The sequence below is a fragment of the Oreochromis niloticus genome, unplaced genomic scaffold (assembly GCF_001858045.2).
Source record: "Oreochromis niloticus isolate F11D_XX unplaced genomic scaffold, O_niloticus_UMD_NMBU tig00001974_pilon, whole genome shotgun sequence".
In the NCBI taxonomy this organism is placed as follows: Eukaryota; Metazoa; Chordata; class Actinopteri; order Cichliformes; family Cichlidae; genus Oreochromis; species Oreochromis niloticus.
Genome location: NW_020327524.1, coordinates 206495 through 228362, shown reverse-complemented (window position 1 = coordinate 228362; position 21868 = coordinate 206495). Strand labels below are relative to the sequence as shown.

At 42.2% G+C, this 21868-nt stretch overlaps 2 protein-coding genes across 2 annotated transcripts in view; both read right to left on the bottom strand.

The window, feature by feature from the left end:
- Positions 1–9572: 9572 nt before the first annotated feature.
- LOC102077647 (mucin-5AC) lies at positions 9573–14728 on the bottom strand. Its single transcript, XM_019355590.1, has 9 exons — positions 14010–14728; positions 13569–13679; positions 13288–13328; positions 12238–12492; positions 11092–11193; positions 10628–10756; positions 10503–10542; positions 10290–10407; positions 9573–9945 (listed from the first exon to the last, which is right to left on the bottom strand). Exons 1-9 carry the CDS (start codon positions 14668–14670, stop codon positions 9744–9746), a joined length of 1659 nt encoding a protein of 552 aa, XP_019211135.1. The 5' UTR covers positions 14671–14728; the 3' UTR covers positions 9573–9743.
- A 37-nt stretch (positions 14729–14765) lies between these two features.
- Positions 14766–21868, bottom strand: part of LOC109194433 (mucin-2-like) — a 35437-nt gene continuing 28334 nt past the window's right edge. Inside the window, exon 28 of the mRNA XM_019355587.1 lies at positions 14766–19968. Within this exon, the coding sequence (XP_019211132.1) occupies positions 14766–19968 (5203 nt within the window). The remainder of the gene's footprint in view (positions 19969–21868) is intronic.

The following is a 21868-nucleotide window of genomic DNA, read 5'->3' as shown; positions in this document are numbered from 1 at the left end:
GTGCAGCACCCTTTAATAAGCCGCCTTCGACCATCAAGGGTTGTCGGCTCTATGAGTAGGTAATCGTGAAATGATCCCGGCATATGTTTACCAGCCATTGTGTTCTCAAGTCGGAATGGGTCGGAAAGCCATGAAAACTTAGTATGCCGTTAAATTTGGCTGAAGCCGAACAAAGTGGGACACAGCAATGCTCAGAATATTTTTTCTCCTGTTTTTGAAAATGTTCTGTTTTAAATACTTTCCTTTTTATACTCATTCTGAAGTTACATTAGCATAGCTACCGAGAGATAAACAAACATACAGGAAACGCCCAAGCAGCAGTATTTGGAAACAGAACTACGTCACAAGCCCTAGTGCAAGTAATACATTAGAAAAACATAATGGGTCATCCACTGGTGCACCTGTAAGGTGTCATACAAAAAAACCCAAACAGCATCTGTAAGAGAGAATCCAATGCAATGCAATTAAAAAAGAGAATGCAACAAGAGCACCCAAAGAGCAAAACTCCCCCGACAACTCCCCCGATGGACAAGGGCTATACTAAAAACTTTTAAAGCGACTATTGTTGTGATTTGGTGCCAAACAAGCTTAAAGGAGAGACAGCTAAATTTGAATCCAGTCAGGTGTTTATTATGGGCCTCTTCCCAGAACTTTTTGGTCACATCTTATATTCTGGGCTGAATTGAACTGTTGTGTGAATTGTTTTAATACTCAGGTAATTCCCTTGTCTTAAATCTAACAAATGAAGAGAGAGAATTTTAACTCTCATATGCTGTTAATGATCAAGCAGTATACATTTGCATGTATTTACTGGATGAGTGGTTCAGCCTGAGTGGCCGGCAGGGCGACTAGGAGGGCATGATTGATTGATTGATTGATTGATTGATCATACTTTATTCATCCCGAGGGAAATTGGGTTAAGGCTGCCAGCCGTGCCAGCGCCGTCTTACCCTTCCGACCATACATACATTACACAAACATCACATGGGGAAGACAGATCAGAGGGGTATAACATGGAAAAGCACAACATGAGGAAAGATAAGGAGAAAAAAATAACTCCCCCCAGACTGAGCTTCAACAGGGAGATCAGTTTGAGAACAGAAAAAAAACACCTCTGCACATAGCACATGAAAAAAACTCTAATACACCAAAGAAACACATGACAAGCAACAGGGATGGGTAAAGGGTGAGAGACAGCCAATGTAGACAGTACATCCGGGCCTGCAGCCTATGCGCTGGTCTCCATGATCCACCGTCAGCATCGGAAGGGAATAAGCATCGAAGGCGTTTGGAGGGGGGAGGGGGGATGAGTGTACATCTGCATGTGTATATATGTCTGTGTGCGTGTGTGTGTGTATGTCCAGAGTTCAGCTGAGACAGTGTCCTTCACCCTGCCAGGCTAAGTAAACAGTCTTCCAGCCAACCCAGGTGGCCTTGCATAGAAAGGGAAGAACAGTCTAAACACAGTCGTTATCAGGGTGTTTTGTTCAGCTCCAGCCTTGAGACCGCAGCTGGCACCGAAGGGGTATCCACATGAAGTGATGGTGGTTTTAACTTTACTGCAAACAACTCATATGAATTTCAAAGCTTTTCTAACAGTCCAACACTGGTCACTCAATCTCCCGTTGGAGAGCCGCGAGCTTCTCCATGATGTTATCAAACTTACGCTCTGTGATGTTGTCATTCTTGTGCTCAAAGAGCCGATTCTGAGAACTCACGACCGCAGTGAGCTTCTCCGAGATGTGATCCAATTTGCGCTCAGAGGTGTTATTCCGAGCGAGCCCCTCCAGATGTAATCCAGTTTGCACTCAGAGGTCTTGTTCTGAGTATTCACGGCAGCCGTGCGGTTCTCCAAGATCTTATCCGTGCTGCACTCAATGAGCCCATTTTGAGAAACTCACGCCTCGTCCCATCGATTCAATCCCAGCGGGCAGCCTTGTGGGGGTTTGAACAGCCAGTTCCGCTTTCTTAATTCTTCGATAAGCCAGGGCCAAGCCAGCTCCGATCAGCAAGAACCCTGTTACCATGGTTCCGAATAGGTAGATATCTTCAGCAGTCAGGCTCACCCGAGCCCAGACTTCTCGTTGAGAAAGGGGTGTCAATTGCATTCAGGGACCAGTTGATCAAATCCATAATTCCTCTTTTAGGTTTTAGAGAACAGACTGTGAGAGAGTGTTCCAGGGAAAAGTAATACAAAAAACACGAGACTAGACAAGGACACAAGAAGCTAAGCAGGGAAGCTAAGGGAGAGGAGAGGAGGAGGAAAAAAAGTGCGACCGCCTTCGCCGAGAGCAAGAGACAACAACCTTGTTATGTCTTTTACTGTGAGGACATGTACTCACACCCTTCATCAGATAAGATGGAAAGTGCATCACACCTCTGTGTATGAAATCACAGATTTACGAGTTTTGGTTGTGCTGTTACTATGGATCCATAGTCAGGTTATTATTCCTAGAAGTAGCATAGGAATTGGGACAAAGACACAATTTCCATACATTGTTTTGTATAGTGTAACAAAAATAATCTTGAAAGCTTGCAAATTGATGGACTCTAATATAGATTATTAATTTTTATTTAGGTTCAAGTAAAAGGCTTTAAAAATGATCAAGTCTTGCTTGACTGTCAGGAAAAATCTTGAAAAACATCTTTCATTTCTGTTTCATTTATTTCCACGAAGTGAAACTTTTAACCCTATCTTTGTGCCAGTGTAACACAGTATACTTTACCACTACAGAATGGAGAGAAAGTTAGGACTTTGGGCTTATGTTCTCTAGGCATTGACACACAGCTGAAAGAACAGTTAAACATCTATTTTAAACAACCCATAAACATTCATTCAACAATTCACAATAAGGAATTCCAATAGTTCATATTTGTCAGTCCGTGTACTCAGTTCAGAGTTCTTTTCAGTTCAGGTGGGTGAAGTGTGTGTGTGTGTATAGTGTTAATGTTAGTAGTACTACTAGGGTTGTGTATTGTTTCGAGATCTCATGAGCATATCTGTCAAGAAGTAAGGCAGCTGTCACTTCTAATCTAAGCAGGCTGAAAACCTTCCTGCATCACAGCTGGGGATCCTGAATCCTGGCTTGCCGCAGGTGAATTTACTGGTCTCACTCGAACAATTTCAGTCTCCAACAAAAAAAACAAACCTGCACAGGGCAGTGAACACATTTTTCATAAATATTATTAACAAAAAAAACTTAATCATCACTAGTGATGATTAAGATCATCACTACCATATACCTCTCACTACCATATACCTCTCACTCTTCATATATGACGACTTAATGCAATTGAGAATAAAATGAATTAAAGAACCTTAAAACAGTTCCCATAGACACAATTAACTCAGATTTTCTTTTTTGTGAACAGCAGTCACATTAATCTAGCCAGTGATGGGAATAACAGCGTTATAAATAACTGCGTTACTTTTTACAGTAACAAGTAATCTAACTAATTACTATTTCTATCGTTACAACGCCGTTACCGTTACTAACAAGAAAATGCAGTGCGGTCAACTGAAACATTCTCAACTTACATGTGAAGAAAAGAACCCAGTAATCCTACCCAAGGACAGCCACGTTTCCTTACTGCTCATACGACATCACCATGAGCAGGTGAAACATCAGGGTCGACATCTCACAGAAGGTGCAGTAAGGGCAGCGAGACTGTGGATTTTGGGTGGTAAGCGACTAATCAATTCAGTCCTACACAAATGTGTAATCTGCCGGAAGCTGCGTGGGCGACCGGAAGAACAACGTATGGCTGACTTGCCGCCGGAACGTCTCAAGGTTTGCCCTCCCTTCACATACCTTGGGCTTGACGTCTTTGGGCCTTGGTCTGTTGTAACCAGACGCACCAAAGGAGGACAGGCAGAGAGCAAACGGTGGGCCATGATGTTTAGTTGTTTGAGTTCAAGGGCCATCCACATTGAGCTGATTGAGTCTATGGGCACATCTAGCTGTATAAACGCTCTTAGGCGTTTCTTCGCACTCAGAGGCCCTGCAAAGGAACTCCAGTCTGATTGTGGGACCAACTTCACTGGAGCTAGCAAGGAGTTGGACATGGACAATACAGGGGTACCTCAGCAAGCAAGGATGTAGCTGGAACTTCAGACCTCCACATGCTTCCCACATGGGGGGCTCATGGGAACGGATGATCGGTGTTGCCAGGAGAATCCTTGATTTATATTACATTTAGCTAATGGGTAGCTTGCTATGCTAACGCAGTTAGTCAACTCACTGGAAATGCACAGAAATCATAAGAACAGAGGTACAATGGCATCAAAAGAAAGTGTCCACATTTCCCAACAAGCGGAAGAGTAAAATCCAGCTTTGTGTCTTCACCCATAACTTTTTAACATGGACTAAGGAAAACCTCCTGGTGAGTTGCTCCAGCCAGCATATGTAGCCTTAACATTGTTCTCCTTCGCTATACCGACTCAAAGTTCACAAGCACTACACAATCTCATAGTGCCACCTCTTTAGTCTTTACCAGCAAGAATGATGACTCAGCCTGTTGTCTTTATGCCATCTGCATATCAACAAGAAGTAGGATACGTAACCATCACAGGTCAATCAGTTACACACACAGAGACACACACAAAACAATGATAGTGATTTTTAATGACTTTTTTTCTTGAAAAACTTGTATCTAACAAGTTAAAAGCTGGTTCTTGTATTAGCGGTGTCAATTGTGGTCCTGCAGTCTACAACCAGGGCATGATGCCTAAGCAAGTGCCAACTACCATGCCAGCAATTGGGAACCAGGGCCTACTGTGCACTGAGCAGGACCTATACAAGACAGTTTGAAACCAGACATGCCAACAGATGCATGCATTCACAGTGAAAGTAGTCTATACACAGAGCTCCACCCCTTCTGTTATAGACATGTTTGTAGTCCTCCCTCAGTAATATCAGCCGGTTCTCACTCCCGACGATTTGTCACATCCCGCGGCATTCCAGAGGACCTTCCGCGTTCTTATGGTACGTGCCGGGTTATGGGTGAAATCCAGTAGAATGACGGTCCCGCGTCACACAGCGTCCAGAGGACGTTCTGTATATTCAACCTAACCTCTCGCGCCAGTGCCCACCTCTCAATTTTAAATGCATTTAGACATTGAGGGTTCTCGGGAGGGGCCGTGCTACCACCCGCTGCTCTCTGGCAGGAAGCACCATGCCCTCCCATGGTTTTAAATGCACTTTAGAATAACATGCAGCAACACTTCACATGAGGGGGAGGAGGGAGGTATTGGGTCTTCACGCACCTCCGTTCTCTGTTAGCCACCAGGGCGGAGGGGCTGGGAGGAGGTGTTGGCCGTCCAATTGGGGTCTGGGATGTGGGACCTCCCTGCTGCTGCGGAGTTGGGGGGTGGTCTGCGTGCCTCCGCCCCGGACGAAACGGTAACATCTCCTGGGTCTAGGTGCAGTTTCCCCCTCTGGGGGTAAGGGTACCTGGACCTAGGGTTTAGAGTATGTTTGGGGAATGTGATTGTGTATACAGTGTCCTTTTGTGTCTGTCTTTACGTTGGGTAAGTGCTGAGTATTTGTATATGTGTGCATGAGGGGGGGAACGCACGTTTGTGTCTGTGTGTGCCTATTTGTCTGTGTCTATATGTCAGGTCGGATTTTAGACTCCACCTCTCTGGGAACATCTCAGGCCCTCCAAAGTATAGAGGCCTATCTCCCCCCACCACACTCCCTGTCGGTCGCTGATGCCTTCAGACGTCGGTGCATTGGTGGTTCTTGGTGTCCGGGCCTGCGGCTCTGGGCCTGCGGCTCGGTTCACTCAGGCACAGCTGGCTGCTGGCAGAGCCCACGGGCACGCCACTGCAGCCTCCTCTGGCTTCTGCTCTGTGGCTGCCGGGCAGTGTTGGGTAAGTTACTTTAAATTAGTAACTTAGTTACATTACTAGTTACTTCTCTAAAAAAGTAACTCAGTTACTTCAAGTTACTCGTTACTTTCAGAGTAACTAGTTACTAGGGAAAGTAACTTTGGTTTTACTCAGAATTCTCTTGTTAATGTGTTGCTTCCGTAACTGGATACCCAGCAAGATTGCCAGTCTTCTAGCTTGCTTACTTGCCACAAGTGCACTGTGCCACCTACCAACAGAAAGGAAAAAATAATGTGCACATTTCCACGAGAGAAATCCCACGCCTGGACCGTCGTTGACCGCCGCCATGATTCTAGCCTGCTTTTTACATCCAACACAAAAACTGCAGTCGTGGTGCTTTTGATTGTACTCAGAACTTGGAAATTCTGCCTTCTGAATAGGAAGATGTAGGTAACACCAGACTGCAGATGAGCTGCATACAGGGCTGGACTGGGACAAAACAATCGTCCCGGGCATTTTGACTAGAGACCGGCCCACCATTATAGGAAAAATCATAAAGCCTTTGAATGAAAATAAACACTGTTGTGACAGTGATGTACACTGTTCTGATGGTATATATGTATCAATCTATCAATCGTTTGTTGTAAGACTCAGATAATTATTTTTTTAAAAGCGAGACATTTTAAATGAGAATAATAAAGAAAAGTATTTCCTTGTGCCCCCCTTTCCCTGTTAATGCCCTACCTGGCCCCCTGGCAACACTTTGCTAGACCCGCCCCTGCACAGTTACCAGCTGTCAGCTACATAGAAAAGCATCCTGGTGTTATTTGTCTCTCAGAAACAGTTCATAACTTCCCTTCAACTCATCCATGTCACCTAAAAGGTAAACCTGTTTCTCCATCACTTGTTCAGCTCTGATGATTCAGTAAGGACATCTCCTGGTTTCATCTTCATGTTTCCCTCTCACCACATATCCAAACCGATATCATGACCAGCGGCTTTACAGCTGTGGCTCCAGCAAACATCAGCTGATACTAGAAATTAATATTAAATAAATTCTAACAACAGCTGATCAAGCTTAAACGTGCTGCTGTTGTTTAACGCAACATCCGCTGGTTTCCTCTTTCTGGCGCAAAGTGAGCGATAAATAAACAAGAGAGAAAAGCCGATCAGCTGATCATTGATCAGTTTCGTGATTGAAGTAGAAACAGGAGAGGAGAGAATGAGAGAAGAAGAGGCAGCTGTGCAGCTTCAGCTTTGTGTCTTTTTCATTGTAGCTGAAGTCCGGGACAAACTGTGTTCCTTTTCACCTCAATACGAAACGCGTAATATTTTCTCTGAATACCAGACGATTCTGTTTTTTAGGGGACAGTTGGCAACTCTAATAATTAACGTATGAACAAAATAAAGTTCAACATCAGTAACATAGCACCCACACAGCTGTATAGAAACTCCGTCATGCTAGCTAGCACGCAGTACGAAAATGTCAGCATACCGAAAATAAACTCCACCTAAACTTGGTTTATATCTGACCCAGATAGACTGCAGGTCATAACTTCTTACCTGAAGTTCAGTTCACCTGACACGCGGACCGGCGGCCGCTTCGGGTCTCTCCTCTTGCCTCCCTTTTCCTTCATCCACCTGCTGGCTTCCACCACTTGCTAATGTTATTGAATCTGTGGAAGCTCCGCGATATCCACCACACGAAGTAACGAGTAACGAGCCTATCTAAATCCCAGTAACGAGTAACGCGTTCCTGGTTTTGGCATAATAACTAGTTACCGTGCTCGTTACCACAATAATAACGTAGTTACTGTAACGCGTTACTTAATAACGCGTTAGTCCCAACACTGCTGCTGGGTGACCCCTCGTCTGGGGCTCCCCTCAGCTCTTCAGAGGAGGGTGGCATGGATGCCCCTTTGGTGGTCCTCCTTGGGCTCTCATACTCTGGGGACCCCTGGATGTCTGGGGCCTGGATCTCCTTCATGCCTGCTTCATGCCTTGGGGGATGGGGCTGTGGCTCCCTACACCCTCTAGGAGATCGTTACATGGAGAAACCTTTTGAACACAAGCGTGCTCATCCACAAAGGTGTTCACAGACATGAACCAGACCTTTCTTGGCTGCTACCTCAAAGCACTTGTGCGCTGTCGGTCCTCCGTGCCACACAACAACATTCATTATTTAGTATTTACTGTTATTTACACTTAGCTGGATTAATGCAGTGGTGTTGTGTTTATTATACTGCTCTCTTTTTTTGCTTGTTTTCTCTTATTTTTCTCTCAACAGGTGATCTGGGAGATTTTTTTTCTTTTTTTTTTCTTTTTAAGTGTCCTTTCTCACTGTCCCTCTTCCCCTCTGTTCCTTTTCCTTCATCTTTCTTTCTCCCTTTCCTATTCCCCAGCCATGTCTGTCCCATCTGTAACAGCTGAAAATAAAAATAAAATTAAATAAATAGTAATAACAACAAAAGTCGATCAAATGGACCAATACGGCAAAGCCGGGTATCTTTGTTGGGCTTCAGACAACAGTTCTGACGGCTAAAGAACCAAACGGGATAGGCCAAAAAAAAAAGAAAAAAAGAATGACGATCCCGCAGTTATACACATTCCAGCCATGTATTCCAGCCCTAACCCTAACCTTAACCAGCACTTTAATGACGTTAAATAGTGTTTTCCAAAGTGATTTAAGTAAAATGAGCGAACATGTGTAGATTGATTCCAAACGGTTCTCATGTTTCCTCGTCTTTCCGATCTCATCATTTAGGGACGTGTTGGGTGCCCAGAAGCGTAATAAGTTGACGGTTTGTCACTGAGTGTAAAATATTACGCTTTGGAAGTGAGAACATGTTAGTAATATACTCTCACATATTGCAGTAGCAGCTGAGTTCCCAAAAGAGTTTTGTTTCCTCTCTTACTATTGCAGTTGAAATAAGGTCCAAGAGTGCATAAACACAACTCTGCTCCCAAGTTCTGACAGAGTCATTTTGGTATAGCCATTATAACTTAGTTGATGTTCTACCCTCTAACCACAGGATTGGACTTTCACAGTGTGGGCTTTAGGAAGTCCATCATCTATTTATGTTGACGCCTTTTTAAAACGGTATGTTTTACATCTGCTATAACTGCAGTAAACTGCAACCTACTTACAAAATGAAGAGGTCAGTTTGCTATTGATATCTGAATGGAAGTCAACAGTATGACATCTGTAGAGGTTTTAAGACCAACAATGCTCCTTGGTGACTGTGTATTCTACACAGTGGTGACTAAGTCTTCTATTCACACTTGTAACCTGCCAACATTTTGTCTGCCAAAGTTCTTGTCTATGAGAGTGTCTGCAAAACTATTAATGTTTAAAGTGCAGTCGTGTCATGTGATTCTGTTATTTCTGTGTAATACACATGTTTAAGTCCAGAAAGTTTGGTATTCAATTGGTGTTCGCTGATTTCAGAATATTCATTTATTGACAATCTAGCATGAATTGCAGTCATATATCACAAGACAAGAACAAGTAGTGCACATTTTTTTAAGTGAAAAGCTGATTTAGAAGCCAGCCACAGGAGATGCAGTGGAAATGGAATATAACCTTTCTGTAAGACTGTTCCCTTCACAATGTCAAATTTGTCATCAAAAAGTGTTAAACCTCCATATGTATTTTTTTTTTTTTTTTTTGAAAAGCAAGTGTTTTTCAAAGTTTTTGTGTTCTTTGATGTTCAATCCCCACAAAGACTTGGTGAAAATGTTGATGTTGCAGAAAGACTTTAATGTTTATCACCAAGAAAAGACAGTTTACATCACAGTGGTAGGTTGTGATACAGAAAAGGAGTATTTGTTTAACCAGAGATAAGAAAACGTGGTGCAAGGAGTGTCAAAGGTGGTCTTAGCCATTGTAAAGCATTCAAGTTACTGATGATCAGCGTCTCCTGCGGTGCTGTGGGTTGGACGTTGTCCCTGCCACGCATTCTGTTTTGATGCAGTGGCATGACTGTACCATGGTGTAGCTGTGCTGCAGCTTAGACTCATCATCACAGGTAAGCTCCACCTGCTCCAAACTGGTGGTGGCTTCTTGGCAGCACCCGCATTCATGTACCATTTTGTTGGCTGCCATAGAATACCTGAACACACACACACACACACACACACACACACACAGAAAGAGAAGTTAATGAAGCCTCCAGTGGTTACAGTAACTCATCAACATAAAAATATAAATGTTCTGTATCATGTCTAATCCTTAATGGGTGAGGTTTAAAGATAATCATTACTTTAATGTTGCAGTCATATATACTAGTAGGTAAAGTTCACCTACAGCAGATAAATAATAGTGGATTCTTACTAATTTTTGGTATGCAGTAAAAAAAATTAACAGATGAAATACTCTCAGAATGCAGTGAACATGTAGCAGGCAGTTAAGGGAAATGAAGGCAATCTCAGGTTAAATTTCAAATAATAGACTCACATGGACAAACTTTCACAGTGTCCAGCGCAATATGTGATATTAACTGGCTGTGCACTCTTGCAGTTGTTCACTTCAATGATTCTCTGCTCCTTCTGGGTCTTACACAGACTTATCTTGCCTGGAACACATGACAGCAGTTGCACACTCACGTGATGCACAGTTTTAAAGTTTATGTTCTTAACATGTATTTAATTATTTAGTTTGATAACTTACAGGTTTTGCAGCACCCATTGGCGTCTGTTGTTTCAGTGCCCTAGAGGAAGAGGACGTTTCATGTTGTGTGAAATATTCAGCAGTAAAAAGCAAAATCCACTAGCGTAAAAGTCTAATAAACTCACAGGTTCACAGTCCAAAGGGTTAAAGGGAGGACAAGTAGTCTTGGTTTCCTTGGTAACAGGCAGTCCATTGAGCTTCTCACAGGTATATTGCACACATTTGTTATTACGGGGTATGTAAGAGCTGTTGACCTGTAAAACATGAAAGCCATAACCAAGTCAGTTGTCACAAAGAGACTATCTATCACTTCTGGCTCAAAACAGAGGGTACCTGCATGTCATCTCATTTCAAAAATAGAGAAGGCCTGATAACTCAGTTTGACTTAGTTGTAATTAACAGGTTCTTGCTTGTCTGATTGTTGTTCTTTTTTTCTTTTTTTTTTTTTACACTTTTTTGGCTTTGAATTTATAAGCTTTTGTTTTTTAGGTCCTAAATTGCTGATTAGTTTTTAAAAAAGAGAAAGAAAGGAGTGCTGCTATGGTGCTAATAATGCTAGTATTTATTCACTGTTGGTTGCAGTACTGACCTGAATAACATGCACTGTCACATCATCAGTTGTGGTGAAAATACAGGCCGTCTGAACACATTTACCACAGCACTTGCCTGACTCAGTCTGATATTCATAACCCTGTGAAAGAGAGGGATAAGGAGAGTAAGAGAGCTTTGTAAGAAAATATAACAGTATGTCTGTGTTTGTCTAGACCTGAGTATGCTGGAATATGCTCCACTGTGGCTGAATTAAAACAAATCTGCATGTGAAGGACTCTACCACTTATCACAAATGCTTGAATACAGTTCTTGCGAAGGGGGCACAGCCAGTTAGTAGGTTTAAGGGCCAATTACTTTTTAGCATAGGGTCAGGTAGGTTTGGATTGCTTTTTGCTTTTCTTTCATTATTTGAAATCTGCATTTAATATTTACTTGAGTTATCTTTATCTAATGTTAAAATTTATTTGATGACCTTAAACATCTCTATTTGCGCAACAAAATTAAAAAAGAAAGCTATTTTATAAAGGATAAGGTAAACACATATATACTTTGAGGGTAACTTATTTGTTAATGATGCCTTCACAAAGTTCTTAAAGAGAAGAACTGTGCTCTTTTTCGGATCTAAAGTCATGTTGTTGGACTCTACTAGAGTAGTGTTTCAATATTCACAGTGCTTAATAATGTTTATCCTTAGTTCATTATCTGAAACATGTACTTTTAATTCTTCTCTCACCTTTAAGGTACATAAGCCAACTTTCTATTGAATGGCTCCACCTCACTAAGAGAATGTTTGAACAACAGGTGGTGGTGTTTCTATGTTCCCAGTAAAAGCTGTGCACCTGAGATGTCCATGTTAGCGAGATCCAGTCTCAGTGACATCATAGTGGGTTAAGCTATGGTTGTGTATAATGTAATATATACCATTTCAACAATGCACATTATTTTCTATTGCGGAAAATAAGAATAGCTCTGCTTCAGTGGTTTGTTTTGGGGTTTTTTAGCCAAGTTTCACAAAGCTGTTCATTTCAATTCAGATCTATGGTCCTAGTATTTTGGTGCTATCGTACTGGACCTTATAGTGCGATTTGCTCAGGCTTGCTTGCTGGTGTGAGGTGTTGTGTTATGATTCCTCTTTATGATAGTAATAAATGTGTCGTGTGAGTTGGCATGTGAATGAGCTTACAGCAGAACAGTTTTTGTTGCAGACGACAGGTTTGCAGGTAATGATGTTCAGCTTGGTGACAGGATCCACTTGTGTGCCACAGTGACATTCCCGGCAGGGCCCGGGCGCTAGCGACTCTGACATTGTTGATGTTTCTCCAACTCCTGATGGTGTTGTTGTTGTTGTTACTGACGCTTGTTCTCCCATTGATTGTGCTTCTGGTGCTTCTAAAGGGGGTTCTGATAGTGTGTCTGGCGTCGGGATCTTGGTACCAGGCTAAAGAATTGTATGTTATATATTATATTAATAGCTTCAAGGAATCTTTCATACCTCTATATTGATTTTAAACCTTATCGTAATGATGGGTATAACACAAAGCAAGTTCAGCACAGAAAGAGTTAGCTGGCTTGACAAAATCTAAAACACCAGTGAAAGATAACATATATAAGGGTGTGTTTTACATGTCAATTGAGCACTACCTAGTCCAATCAAAGATCATATCAGTGAAGTGAGTGATAAAGATCTTTAAAGAATATAAAAAATGACATTAAAATATAACACTTTTCCAACAAACAGGACAAGAGAGACTGGTGATTTGATCACCACAAGTGCGGTAAAATTAACTCAAGCTATAAGACCTCAGTGCCGTCTCTGTGCTGCTTTTTATTTTTACTTGCACATTAGAGCCATGATACTTTAAACTGCATGGGCTGAATAAACATTAAAGTTACTTGGTGTGTTCAGCTCTGACACTCTTCCATAGCCTATTTTAAGTATTGCCTACAAATGTAACTGATTCACTTTTTGTTCTCCAATAGCTGCGATTGAAATTAAGACCTAACATAACCATCTGAATACATGCAAATTCCAGTGCCCATTCACCCACTTTAAAAAAAAAAATGTTTCTCAGTGCTTCCGAACTGCCATCCACACACCAGTGGATGCAACATGGGGCTAGTATCTTGCCCATGGATACTCGGGAAGCAGACTAGGATCAAACCACCAACCTTACAGTTAGTAGGTGCCCTACTCTACTACCTGAGCCACCCAACTGGTGAACTTTGTGCTTACCTTGTATTCAGTCATGTCATAGACACATACACCTTTAGGAGCTGCAGACACAAAGAGACATGGGTTTAGTTAACATTCACACATATTGCATTGATGATCTGGTCCGTTTAATATTGTACTACACTCCATCCATTCATCCATTCACTTCCTTATCAGGGTCATCCTTGCTCCTTATAACACACAAGTAGGAAGAACATTCTTCAGTATCATAATTAGGCATGTTTCTTCAGAACATTATATAGTGTACAGATAGGACAAGCTGATAGATTAGAGTGACATACCAAACTCGTACGTTGGGCAACAGGTGTCATTGATAATGACACCATAATTGATAATCAGTTGGAAACCCGGCAAGCAAGTGGGAGGAGGAGGACACGGGCTTTCAGTGCATTCTGTTACAAAAGGAATGAGAGATTGTCAGATGTGATGATTAGGATTTGCAGAATTTTCCATTTGATAACAATAACTTAATAATAATAAGGACCAAGAAAGCAAAGCAATTCTGTATGTTCACATGATTCAGCATAAGTTGGGAAGAGACTTTGCTAAGCCAAGTTCTCTTTAAATTAAATTAATTTAAATTAATTTAAATTAATTTAAATTCAATTCAATTCAATTCAATTCAAATCAATTTTATTTATACATCGCCAAACCACAAAGACAATTGCCGCAAAGCACTTTATGTTCTAAAGTTAAAACTTTACAATATTGTAAGGTCTTACCGGGAGGTGTTATTGATCCTGATGTAACGACTGTGGTTGGTTTTGTTGTCATAATCGTGGCTGTTGTGGATTCAACAGATGTCGTTTGTATAGGTGTTGTTGTTGTTCCTTTAGTGGTAGTGACAGTCCCAGATGTAATTTCAGTACTCACAGATGGTGTTGATGTAACCGTGGTGGATTTTTGAACTATCGTTTCAGTAGGTGAAACTGTGGTAGAGGATGTTGTTGGTCCCGATGTGGTTGGTTTTGTTGTCATACTCGTCGCTGTTGTGGACTCCACAGATGTTGTTTGTATAGGTGTTGTTGTTGTTCCTTTAGTGGTAGTGACAGTCCCAGATGTAATTTCAGTACTCACAGATGGTGTTGATGTAACCGTGGTGGATTTTTGAACTGTTGTTTCAGTAGGTGAAACTGTGGTAGAGGATGTTGTTGGTCCCGATGTAACAACTGTGGTTGCTTTTGTTGTCGTACTCGTCGCTGTTGTGGATTCAACAGATGTTGTTTGTATAGGTGTTGTTGTTGTTCCTTTAGTGGTAGTGACAGTCCCAGATGGTGTTGATGTAACCGTGGTGGATTTTTGAACTATTGTTTCAGTAGGTGAAACTGTGGTAGAGGATGTTGTTGGTCCCGATGTAACGACTGTGGTTGCTTTTGTTGTCATACTCGTCGCTGTTGTGGATTCAACAGATGTTCTTTGTATAGGTGTTGTTGTTGTTCCTTCAGTGGTAGTGACAGTCCCAGATGTAATTTCAGTACTCACAGATGGTGTTGATGTAAAGTGGTGGATTTTTGAACTATTGTTTCAGTAGGTGAAACTGTGGTAGAGGATGTTGTTGGTCGCGATGTAACGACTGTGGTTCCTTTTGTTGTTGTACTCGTCACTGTTGTGGATTCAACAGATGTTGTTTGTATAGGTGTTGTTGTTGTTCCTTCAGTGGTAGTGACAGTCCCAGGTGTAATTTCAGTACTCACAGATGGTGTTGATGTAACCGTGGTGGATTTTTGAACTGTTGTTTCAGTAGGTGAAACTGTGGTAGAGGATGTTGTTGGTCCCGAAGTAACGACTGTGGTTGCGTTTGTTGTCGTACTCGTCGCTGTTGTGGATTCAACAGATGTTGTTTGTATAGGTGTTGTTGTTGTTCCTTCAGTGGTAGTGACAGTCCCAGATGTAATTTCAGTACTCACAGATGGTGTTGATGTAAAAGTGGTGGATTTTTGAACTATTGTTTCAGTAGGTGAAACTGTGGTAGAGGATGTTGTTGGTCGCGATGTAACGACTGTGGTTCCTTTTGTTGTTGTACTCGTCACTGTTGTGGATTCAACAGATGTTGTTTGTATAGGTGTTGTTGTTGTTCCTTCAGTGGTAGTGACAGTCCCAGGTGTAATTTCAGTACTCACAGATGGTGTTGATGTAACCGTGGTGGATTTTTGAACTGTTGTTTCAGTAGGTGAAACTGTGGTAGAGGATGTTGTTGGTCCCGAAGTAACGACTGTGGTTGCTTTTGTTGTCGTGCTCGTCACTGTTGTGGATTCAACAGATGTTGTTTGTATAGGTGTTGTTGTTGTTCCTTCAGTGGTAGTGACAGTCCCAGATGTAATTTCAGTGCTCACAGATGGTGTTGATGTAACCGTGGTGGATTTTTGAACTATTGTTTCAGTAGGTGAAACTGTGGTAGAGGATGTTGTTGGTCCCGATGTGGTTGGTTTTGTTGTCATACTCGTCGCTGTTGTGGATTCCACAGATGTTGTTTGTATAGGTGTTGTTGTTGTTCCTTTAGTGGTAGTGACAGTCCCAGATGGTGTTGATGTAACCGTGGTGGACTTTTGAACTGTTGTTTCAGTAGGTGAAACTGTGGTAGAGGATGTTGTTGGTCCCGATGTAACGACTGTGGTTGGTTTTGTTGTCGTACTCGTCGCTGTTGTGGATTCAACAGATGTTGTTTGTATAGGTGTTGTTGTTGTTCCTTCAGTGGTAGTGACAGTCCCAGATGGCGTTGATGTAACCGTGGTGGATTTTTGAACTATTGTTTCAGTAGGTGAAACTGTGGTAGAGGATGTTGTTGGTCCCGATGTGGTTGGTTTTGTTGTCATACTCGTCGCTGTTGTGGATTCCACAGATGTTGTTTGTATAGGTGTTGTTGTTGTTCCTTTAGTAGTAGTGACAGTCCCAGATGGTGTTGATGTAACCGTGGTGGACTTTTGAACTATTGTTTCAGTAGGTGAAACTGTGGTAGAGGATGTTGTCGGTCCCGATGTAACGACTGTGGTTGGTTTTGTTGTCGTACTCGTCGCTGTTGTGGATTCAACAGATGTTGTTTGTATAGGTGTTGTTGTTGTTCCTTCAGTGGTAGTGACAGTCCAAGATGTAATTTCAGTACTCACAGAGGGTGTTGATGTAACCGTGGTGGATATTTGAACTATTTTTTCAGTAGGTGAAACTGTGGTAGAGGATGTTGTTGGTCCCGCAGTAACGACTGTGATTGCTTTTGTTGTCGTACTCGTCGCTGTTGTGGATTCAACAGATGTTGTTTGTATAGGTGTTGTTGTTATTCCTTCAGTGGTAGTGACAGTCCCAGATGTAATTTCAGTACTCACAGTTGGTGTTGATGTAACCGTGGTGGATTTTTGAATTGTTGTTTCAGAAGGTGAAACTGTGGTAGAGGATGTTGTTGGTCCCAATGTAACGACTGTGGTTGCTTTTGTTGTCGTACTCGTCGCTGTTGTGGATTCAATAGATGTTGTTTGTATAGGTGTTGTTGTTCCTTCAGTGGTAGTGACAGTCCCAGATGGCGTTGATGTAACCGTGGTGGATTTTTGAACTATTGTTTCAGTAGGTGAAACTGTGGTAGAGGATGTTGTTGGTCCCGATGTAACGACTGTGGTTGGTTTTGTTGCCGTACTCGTCGCTGTTGTGGATTCAACAGATGTTGTTTGTATAGGTGTTGTTGTTGTTCCTTTAGTGGTAGTGACAGTCCCAGATGGTGTTGATGTAACAGTGGTGGATTTTTGAACTATTGTTTCAGTAGGTGAAACTGTGGTAGAGGATGTTGTTGGTCCCGATGTAACGACTGTGGTTGCTTTTGTTGTCGTACTCGTCGCTGTTGTGGATTCAACAGATGTTGTTTGTATAGGTGTTGTTGTTGTTCCTTTAGTGGTAGTGACAGTCCCAGATGTAATTTCAGTACTCACAGATGGTGTTGATGTAACCGTGGTGGATTTTTGAACTGTTGTTTCAGTAGGTGAAACTGTGGTAGAGGATGTTGTTGGTCCCGAAGTAACAACTGTGGTTGCTTTTGTTGTCGTACTTGTCGCTGTTGTGGATTCAACAGATGTTGTTTGTATAGATGTTGTTGTTGTTCCTTTAGTGGTAGCGACAGTCCCAGATGGTGTTGATGTAACCGTGGTGGATTTTTGAACTATTGTTTCAGTAGGTGAAACTGTGGTAGAGGATGTTGTTGGTCCCGATGTGGTTGGTTTTATTGTCATACTCGTCGCTGTTGTGGATTCCACAGATGTTGTTTGTATAGGTGTTGTTGTTGTTCCTTTAGTGGTAGTGACAGTCCCAGATGGTGTTGATGTAACCGTGGTGGATTTTTGAACTATTGTTTCAGTAGGTGAAACTGTGGTAGAGGATGTTGTTGGTCCCGATGTAACGACTGTGGTTGCTTTTGTTGTCGTACTCGTCGCTGTTGTGGATTCAACAGATGTTGTTTGTATAGGTGTTGTTGTTGTTCCTTCAGTGGTAGTGACAGTCCCAGATGTAATTTCAGTACTCACAGATGGTGTTGATGTAACCGTGGTGGATATTTGAAGTGTTGATTCAGTAGGTGAAACTGTGGTAGAGGATGTTGTTGGTCCAGAAGTAACAACTGTGGTTGCTTTTGTTGTCGTACTCGTCGCTGTTGTGGATTCAACAGATGTTGTTTGTATAGGTGTTGTTGTTGTTCCTTTAGTGGTAGTGACAGTCCCAGATGGTGTTGATGTAACCGTGGTGGATTTTTGAACTATTGTTTCAGTAGGTGAAACTGTGGTAGAGGATGTTGTTGGTCCCGATGTGGTTTGTTTTGTTGTCATACTCGTCGCTGTTGTGGACTCCACAGATGTTGTTTGCATAGGTGTTGTTGTTGTTCCTTTAGTGGTAGTGACAGTCCCAGAAGGTGTTGATGTAACCGTGGTGGATTTTTGAACTATTGTTTCAGTAGGTGAAACTGTGGTAGAGGACGTTGTTGGTCCCGATGTAACGACTGTGGTTCCTTTTGTTGTCGTACTCGTCGCTGTTGTGGATTCAACAGATGTTGTTTGTATAGGTGTTGTTGTTGTTCCTTTAGTGGTAGTGACAGTCCCAGATGTAATTTCAGTACTCACAGATGGTGTTGATGTAACCGTGGTGGATTTTTGAACTGTTGTTTCAGTAGGTGAAACTGTGGTAGAGGATGTTGTTGGTCCCGAAGTAACAACTGTGGTTGCTTTTGTTGTCGTGCTCATCGCTGTTGTGGATTGAACAGATGTTGTTTGCATAGGTGTTGTTGTTGTTCCTTTAGTGGTAGTGACAGTCCCAGATGGTGTTGATGTAACCATGGTGGATTTTTGAACTATTGTTTCAGTAAGTGAAACTGTGGTAGAGGATGTTGTTGGTCCCGATGTGGTTGGTTTTGTTGTCATACTCGTCGCTGTTGTGGATTCCACAGATGTTGTTTGTATAGGTGTTGTTGTTGTTCCTTTAGTGGTACTGACAGTCCCAGATGGTGTTGATGTAACCGTGGTGGATTTTTGAACTATTGTTTCAGTAGGTGAAACTGTGGTAGAGGATGTTGTTGGTCCCGAAGTAACAACTGTGGTTGCTTTTGTTGTCGTACTCGTCGCTGTTGTGGATTCAACAGATGTTGTTTGTATAGGTGTTGTTGTTGTTCCTTTAGTGGTAGTGACAGTCCCAGATGGTGTTGATGTAACCGTGGTGGATTTTTGAACTATTGTTTCAGTAGGTGAAACTGTGGTAGAGGATGTTGTTGGTCCCGAAGTAACAACTGTGGTTGCTTTTGTTGTCGTACTCGTCGCTGTTGTGGATTCAACAGATGTTGTTTGTATAGGTGTTGTTGTTGTTCCTTCAGTGGTAGTGACAGTCCCAGATGTAATTTCAGTACTCACAGATGGTGTTGATGTAACCGTGGTGGATATTTGAAGTGTTGATTCAGTAGGTGAAACTGTGGTAGAGGATGTTGTTGGTCCCGAAGTAACAACTGTGGTTGCTTTTGTTGTCGTACTCGTCGCTGTTGTGGATTCAACAGATGTTGTTTGTATAGGTGTTGTTGTTGTTCCTTTAGTGGTACTGACAGTCCCAGATGTAATTTCAGTACTCACAGATGGTGTTGATGTAACCGTGGTGGATTTTTGAACTATTGTTTCAGTAGGTGAAACTGTGGTAGAGGATGTTGTTGGTCCCGAAGTAACAACTGTGGTTGCTTTTGTTGTCGTACTCGTCGCTGTTGTGGATTCAACAGATGTTGTTTGTATAGGTGTTGTTGTTGTTCCTTTAGTGGTAGTGACAGTCCCAGATGGTGTTGATGTAACCGTGGTGGATTTTTGAACTATTGTTTCAGTAGGTGAAACTGTGGTAGAGGATGTTGTTGGTCCCGAAGTAACAACTGTGGTTGCTTTTGTTGTCGTACTCGTCGCTGTTGTGGATTCAACAGATGTTGTTTGTATAGGTGTTGTTGTTGTTCCTTCAGTGGTAGTGACAGTCCCAGATGTAATTTCAGTACTCACAGATGGTGTTGATGTAACCGTGGTGGATATTTGAAGTGTTGATTCAGTAGGTGAAACTGTGGTAGAGGATGTTGTTGGTCCCGAAGTAACAACTGTGGTTGCTTTTGTTGTCGTACTCGTCGCTGTTGTGGATTCAACAGATGTTGTTTGTATAGGTGTTGTTGTTGTTCCTTTAGTGGTAGTGACAGTCCCAGATGTAATTTCAGTACTCACAGATGGTGTTGATGTAACCGTGGTGGATATTTGAAGTGTTGATTCAGTAGGTGAAACTGTGGTAGAGGATGTTGTTGGTCCCGAAGTAACAACTGTGGTTGCTTTTGTTGTCGTACTCGTCGCTGTTGTGGATTCAACAGATGTTGTTTGTATAGGTGTTGTTGTTGTTCCTTTAGTGGTAGTGACAGTCCCAGATGGTGTTGATGTAACCGTGGTGGATTTTTGAACTATTGTTTCAGTAGGTGAAACTGTGGTAGAGGATGTTGTTGGTCCCGATGTGGTTGGTTTTGTTGTCATACTCGTCGCTGTTGTGGACTCCACAGATGTTTTTTGTATAGGTGTTGTTGTTGTTCCTTTAGTGGTAGTGACAGTCCCAGATGGTGTTGATGTAACCGTGGTGGATTTTTGAACTATTGTTTCAGTAGGTGAAACTGTGGTAGAGGACGTTGTTGGTCCCGATGTAACGACTGTGGTTGCTTTTGTTGTCGTACTCGTCGCTGTTGTGGATTCAACGGATGTTGTTTGTATAGGTGTTGTTGTTGTTCCTTTAGTGGTAGTGACAGTCCCAGATGGTGTTGATGTAACCGTGGTGGATTTTTGAACTATTGTTTCAGTAGGTGAAACTGTGGTAGAGGATGTTGTTGGTCCCGATGTGGTTGGTTTTGTTGTCATACTCGTCGCTGTTGTGGATTCCACAGATGTTGTTTGTATAGGTGTTGTTGTTGTTCCTTTAGTGGTACTGACAGTCCCAGATGGTGTTGATGTAACCGTGGTGGATTTTTGAACTATTGTTTCAGTAGGTGAAACTGTGGTAGAGGATGTTGTTGGTCCCGATGTAACGACTGTGGTTGCTTTTGTTGTCGTACTCGTTGCTTTTGTGGATTCAACAGATGTTGTTTGTATAGGTGTTGTTGTTGTTCCTTTAGTGGTAGTGACAGTCCCAGATGTAATTTCAGTACTCACAGATGGTGTTGATGTAACCGTGGTGGATATTTGAACTGTTGTTTCAGTAGGTGAAACTGTGGTAGAGGATGTCGTTGGTCCCGAAGTAACAACTGTGGTTGCTTTTGTTGTCGTACTCGTCGCTGTTGTGGATTCAACAGATGTTGTTTGTATAGGTGTTGTTGTTTTTCCTTTAGTGGTAGTGACAGTCCCAGATGGTGTTGATGTAACCGTGGTGGATTTTTGAACTATTGTTTCAGTAGGTGAAACTGTGCTAGAGGATGTTGTTGGTCCCGATGTGGTTGGTTTTGTTGTCATACTCGTCGCTGTTGTGGATTCCACAGATGTTGTTTGTATAGGTGTTGTTGTTGTTCCTTTAGTGGTAGTGACAGTCCCAGATGGTGTTGATGTAACCGTGGTGGACTTTTGAACTGTTGTTTCAGTAGGTGAAACTGTGGTAGAGGATGTTGTTGGTCCCGATGTAACGACTGTGGTTGGTTTTGTTGTCGTACTCGTCGCTGTTGTGGATTCAACAGATGTTGTTTGTATAGGTGTTGTTGTTCCTTTAGTGGTAGTGACAGTCCCATATGTAATTTCAGTACTCACAGATGGTGTTGTTGTAACTGTGGTGGATTTTTGAACTATTGTTTCAGTAGGTGAAACTGTGGTAGAGGATGTTGTTGGTCCCGATGTAACGACTGTGGTTGCTTTTGTTGTCGTATTCGTCGCTGTTGTGGATTCAACAGATGTTGTTTGTATAGGTGTTGTTGTTGTTCCTTCAGTGGTAGTGACAGTCCCAGATGTACTTTCAGTACTCACAGATGGTGTTGATGTAACCGTGGTGGATTTTTGAACTGTTGTTTCAGTAGGTGAAACTGTGGTAGAGGATGTTGTTGGTCCCGATGTAACGACTGTGGTTGCTTTTGTTGTCGTACTCGTTG

Excerpts from the sequence above, each read along its gene's own strand:
- LOC102077647 (XM_019355590.1), bottom strand. The coding sequence starts at position 14,670 with ATGACAACAAAAGCAACCACAGTCGTTACATCGGGACCAACAACATCC. Across the intron at positions 13,680-14,009 it reads AGGATCAATAACACCTCCCG|AATGCACTGAAAGCCCGTGT; the intron begins GTAAGACCTTAC and ends CTTTTGTAACAG. Across the intron at positions 10,408-10,502 it reads CAATGGGTGCTGCAAAACCT|GCAAGATAAGTCTGTGTAAG; the intron begins GTAAGTTATCAA and ends CATGTGTTCCAG.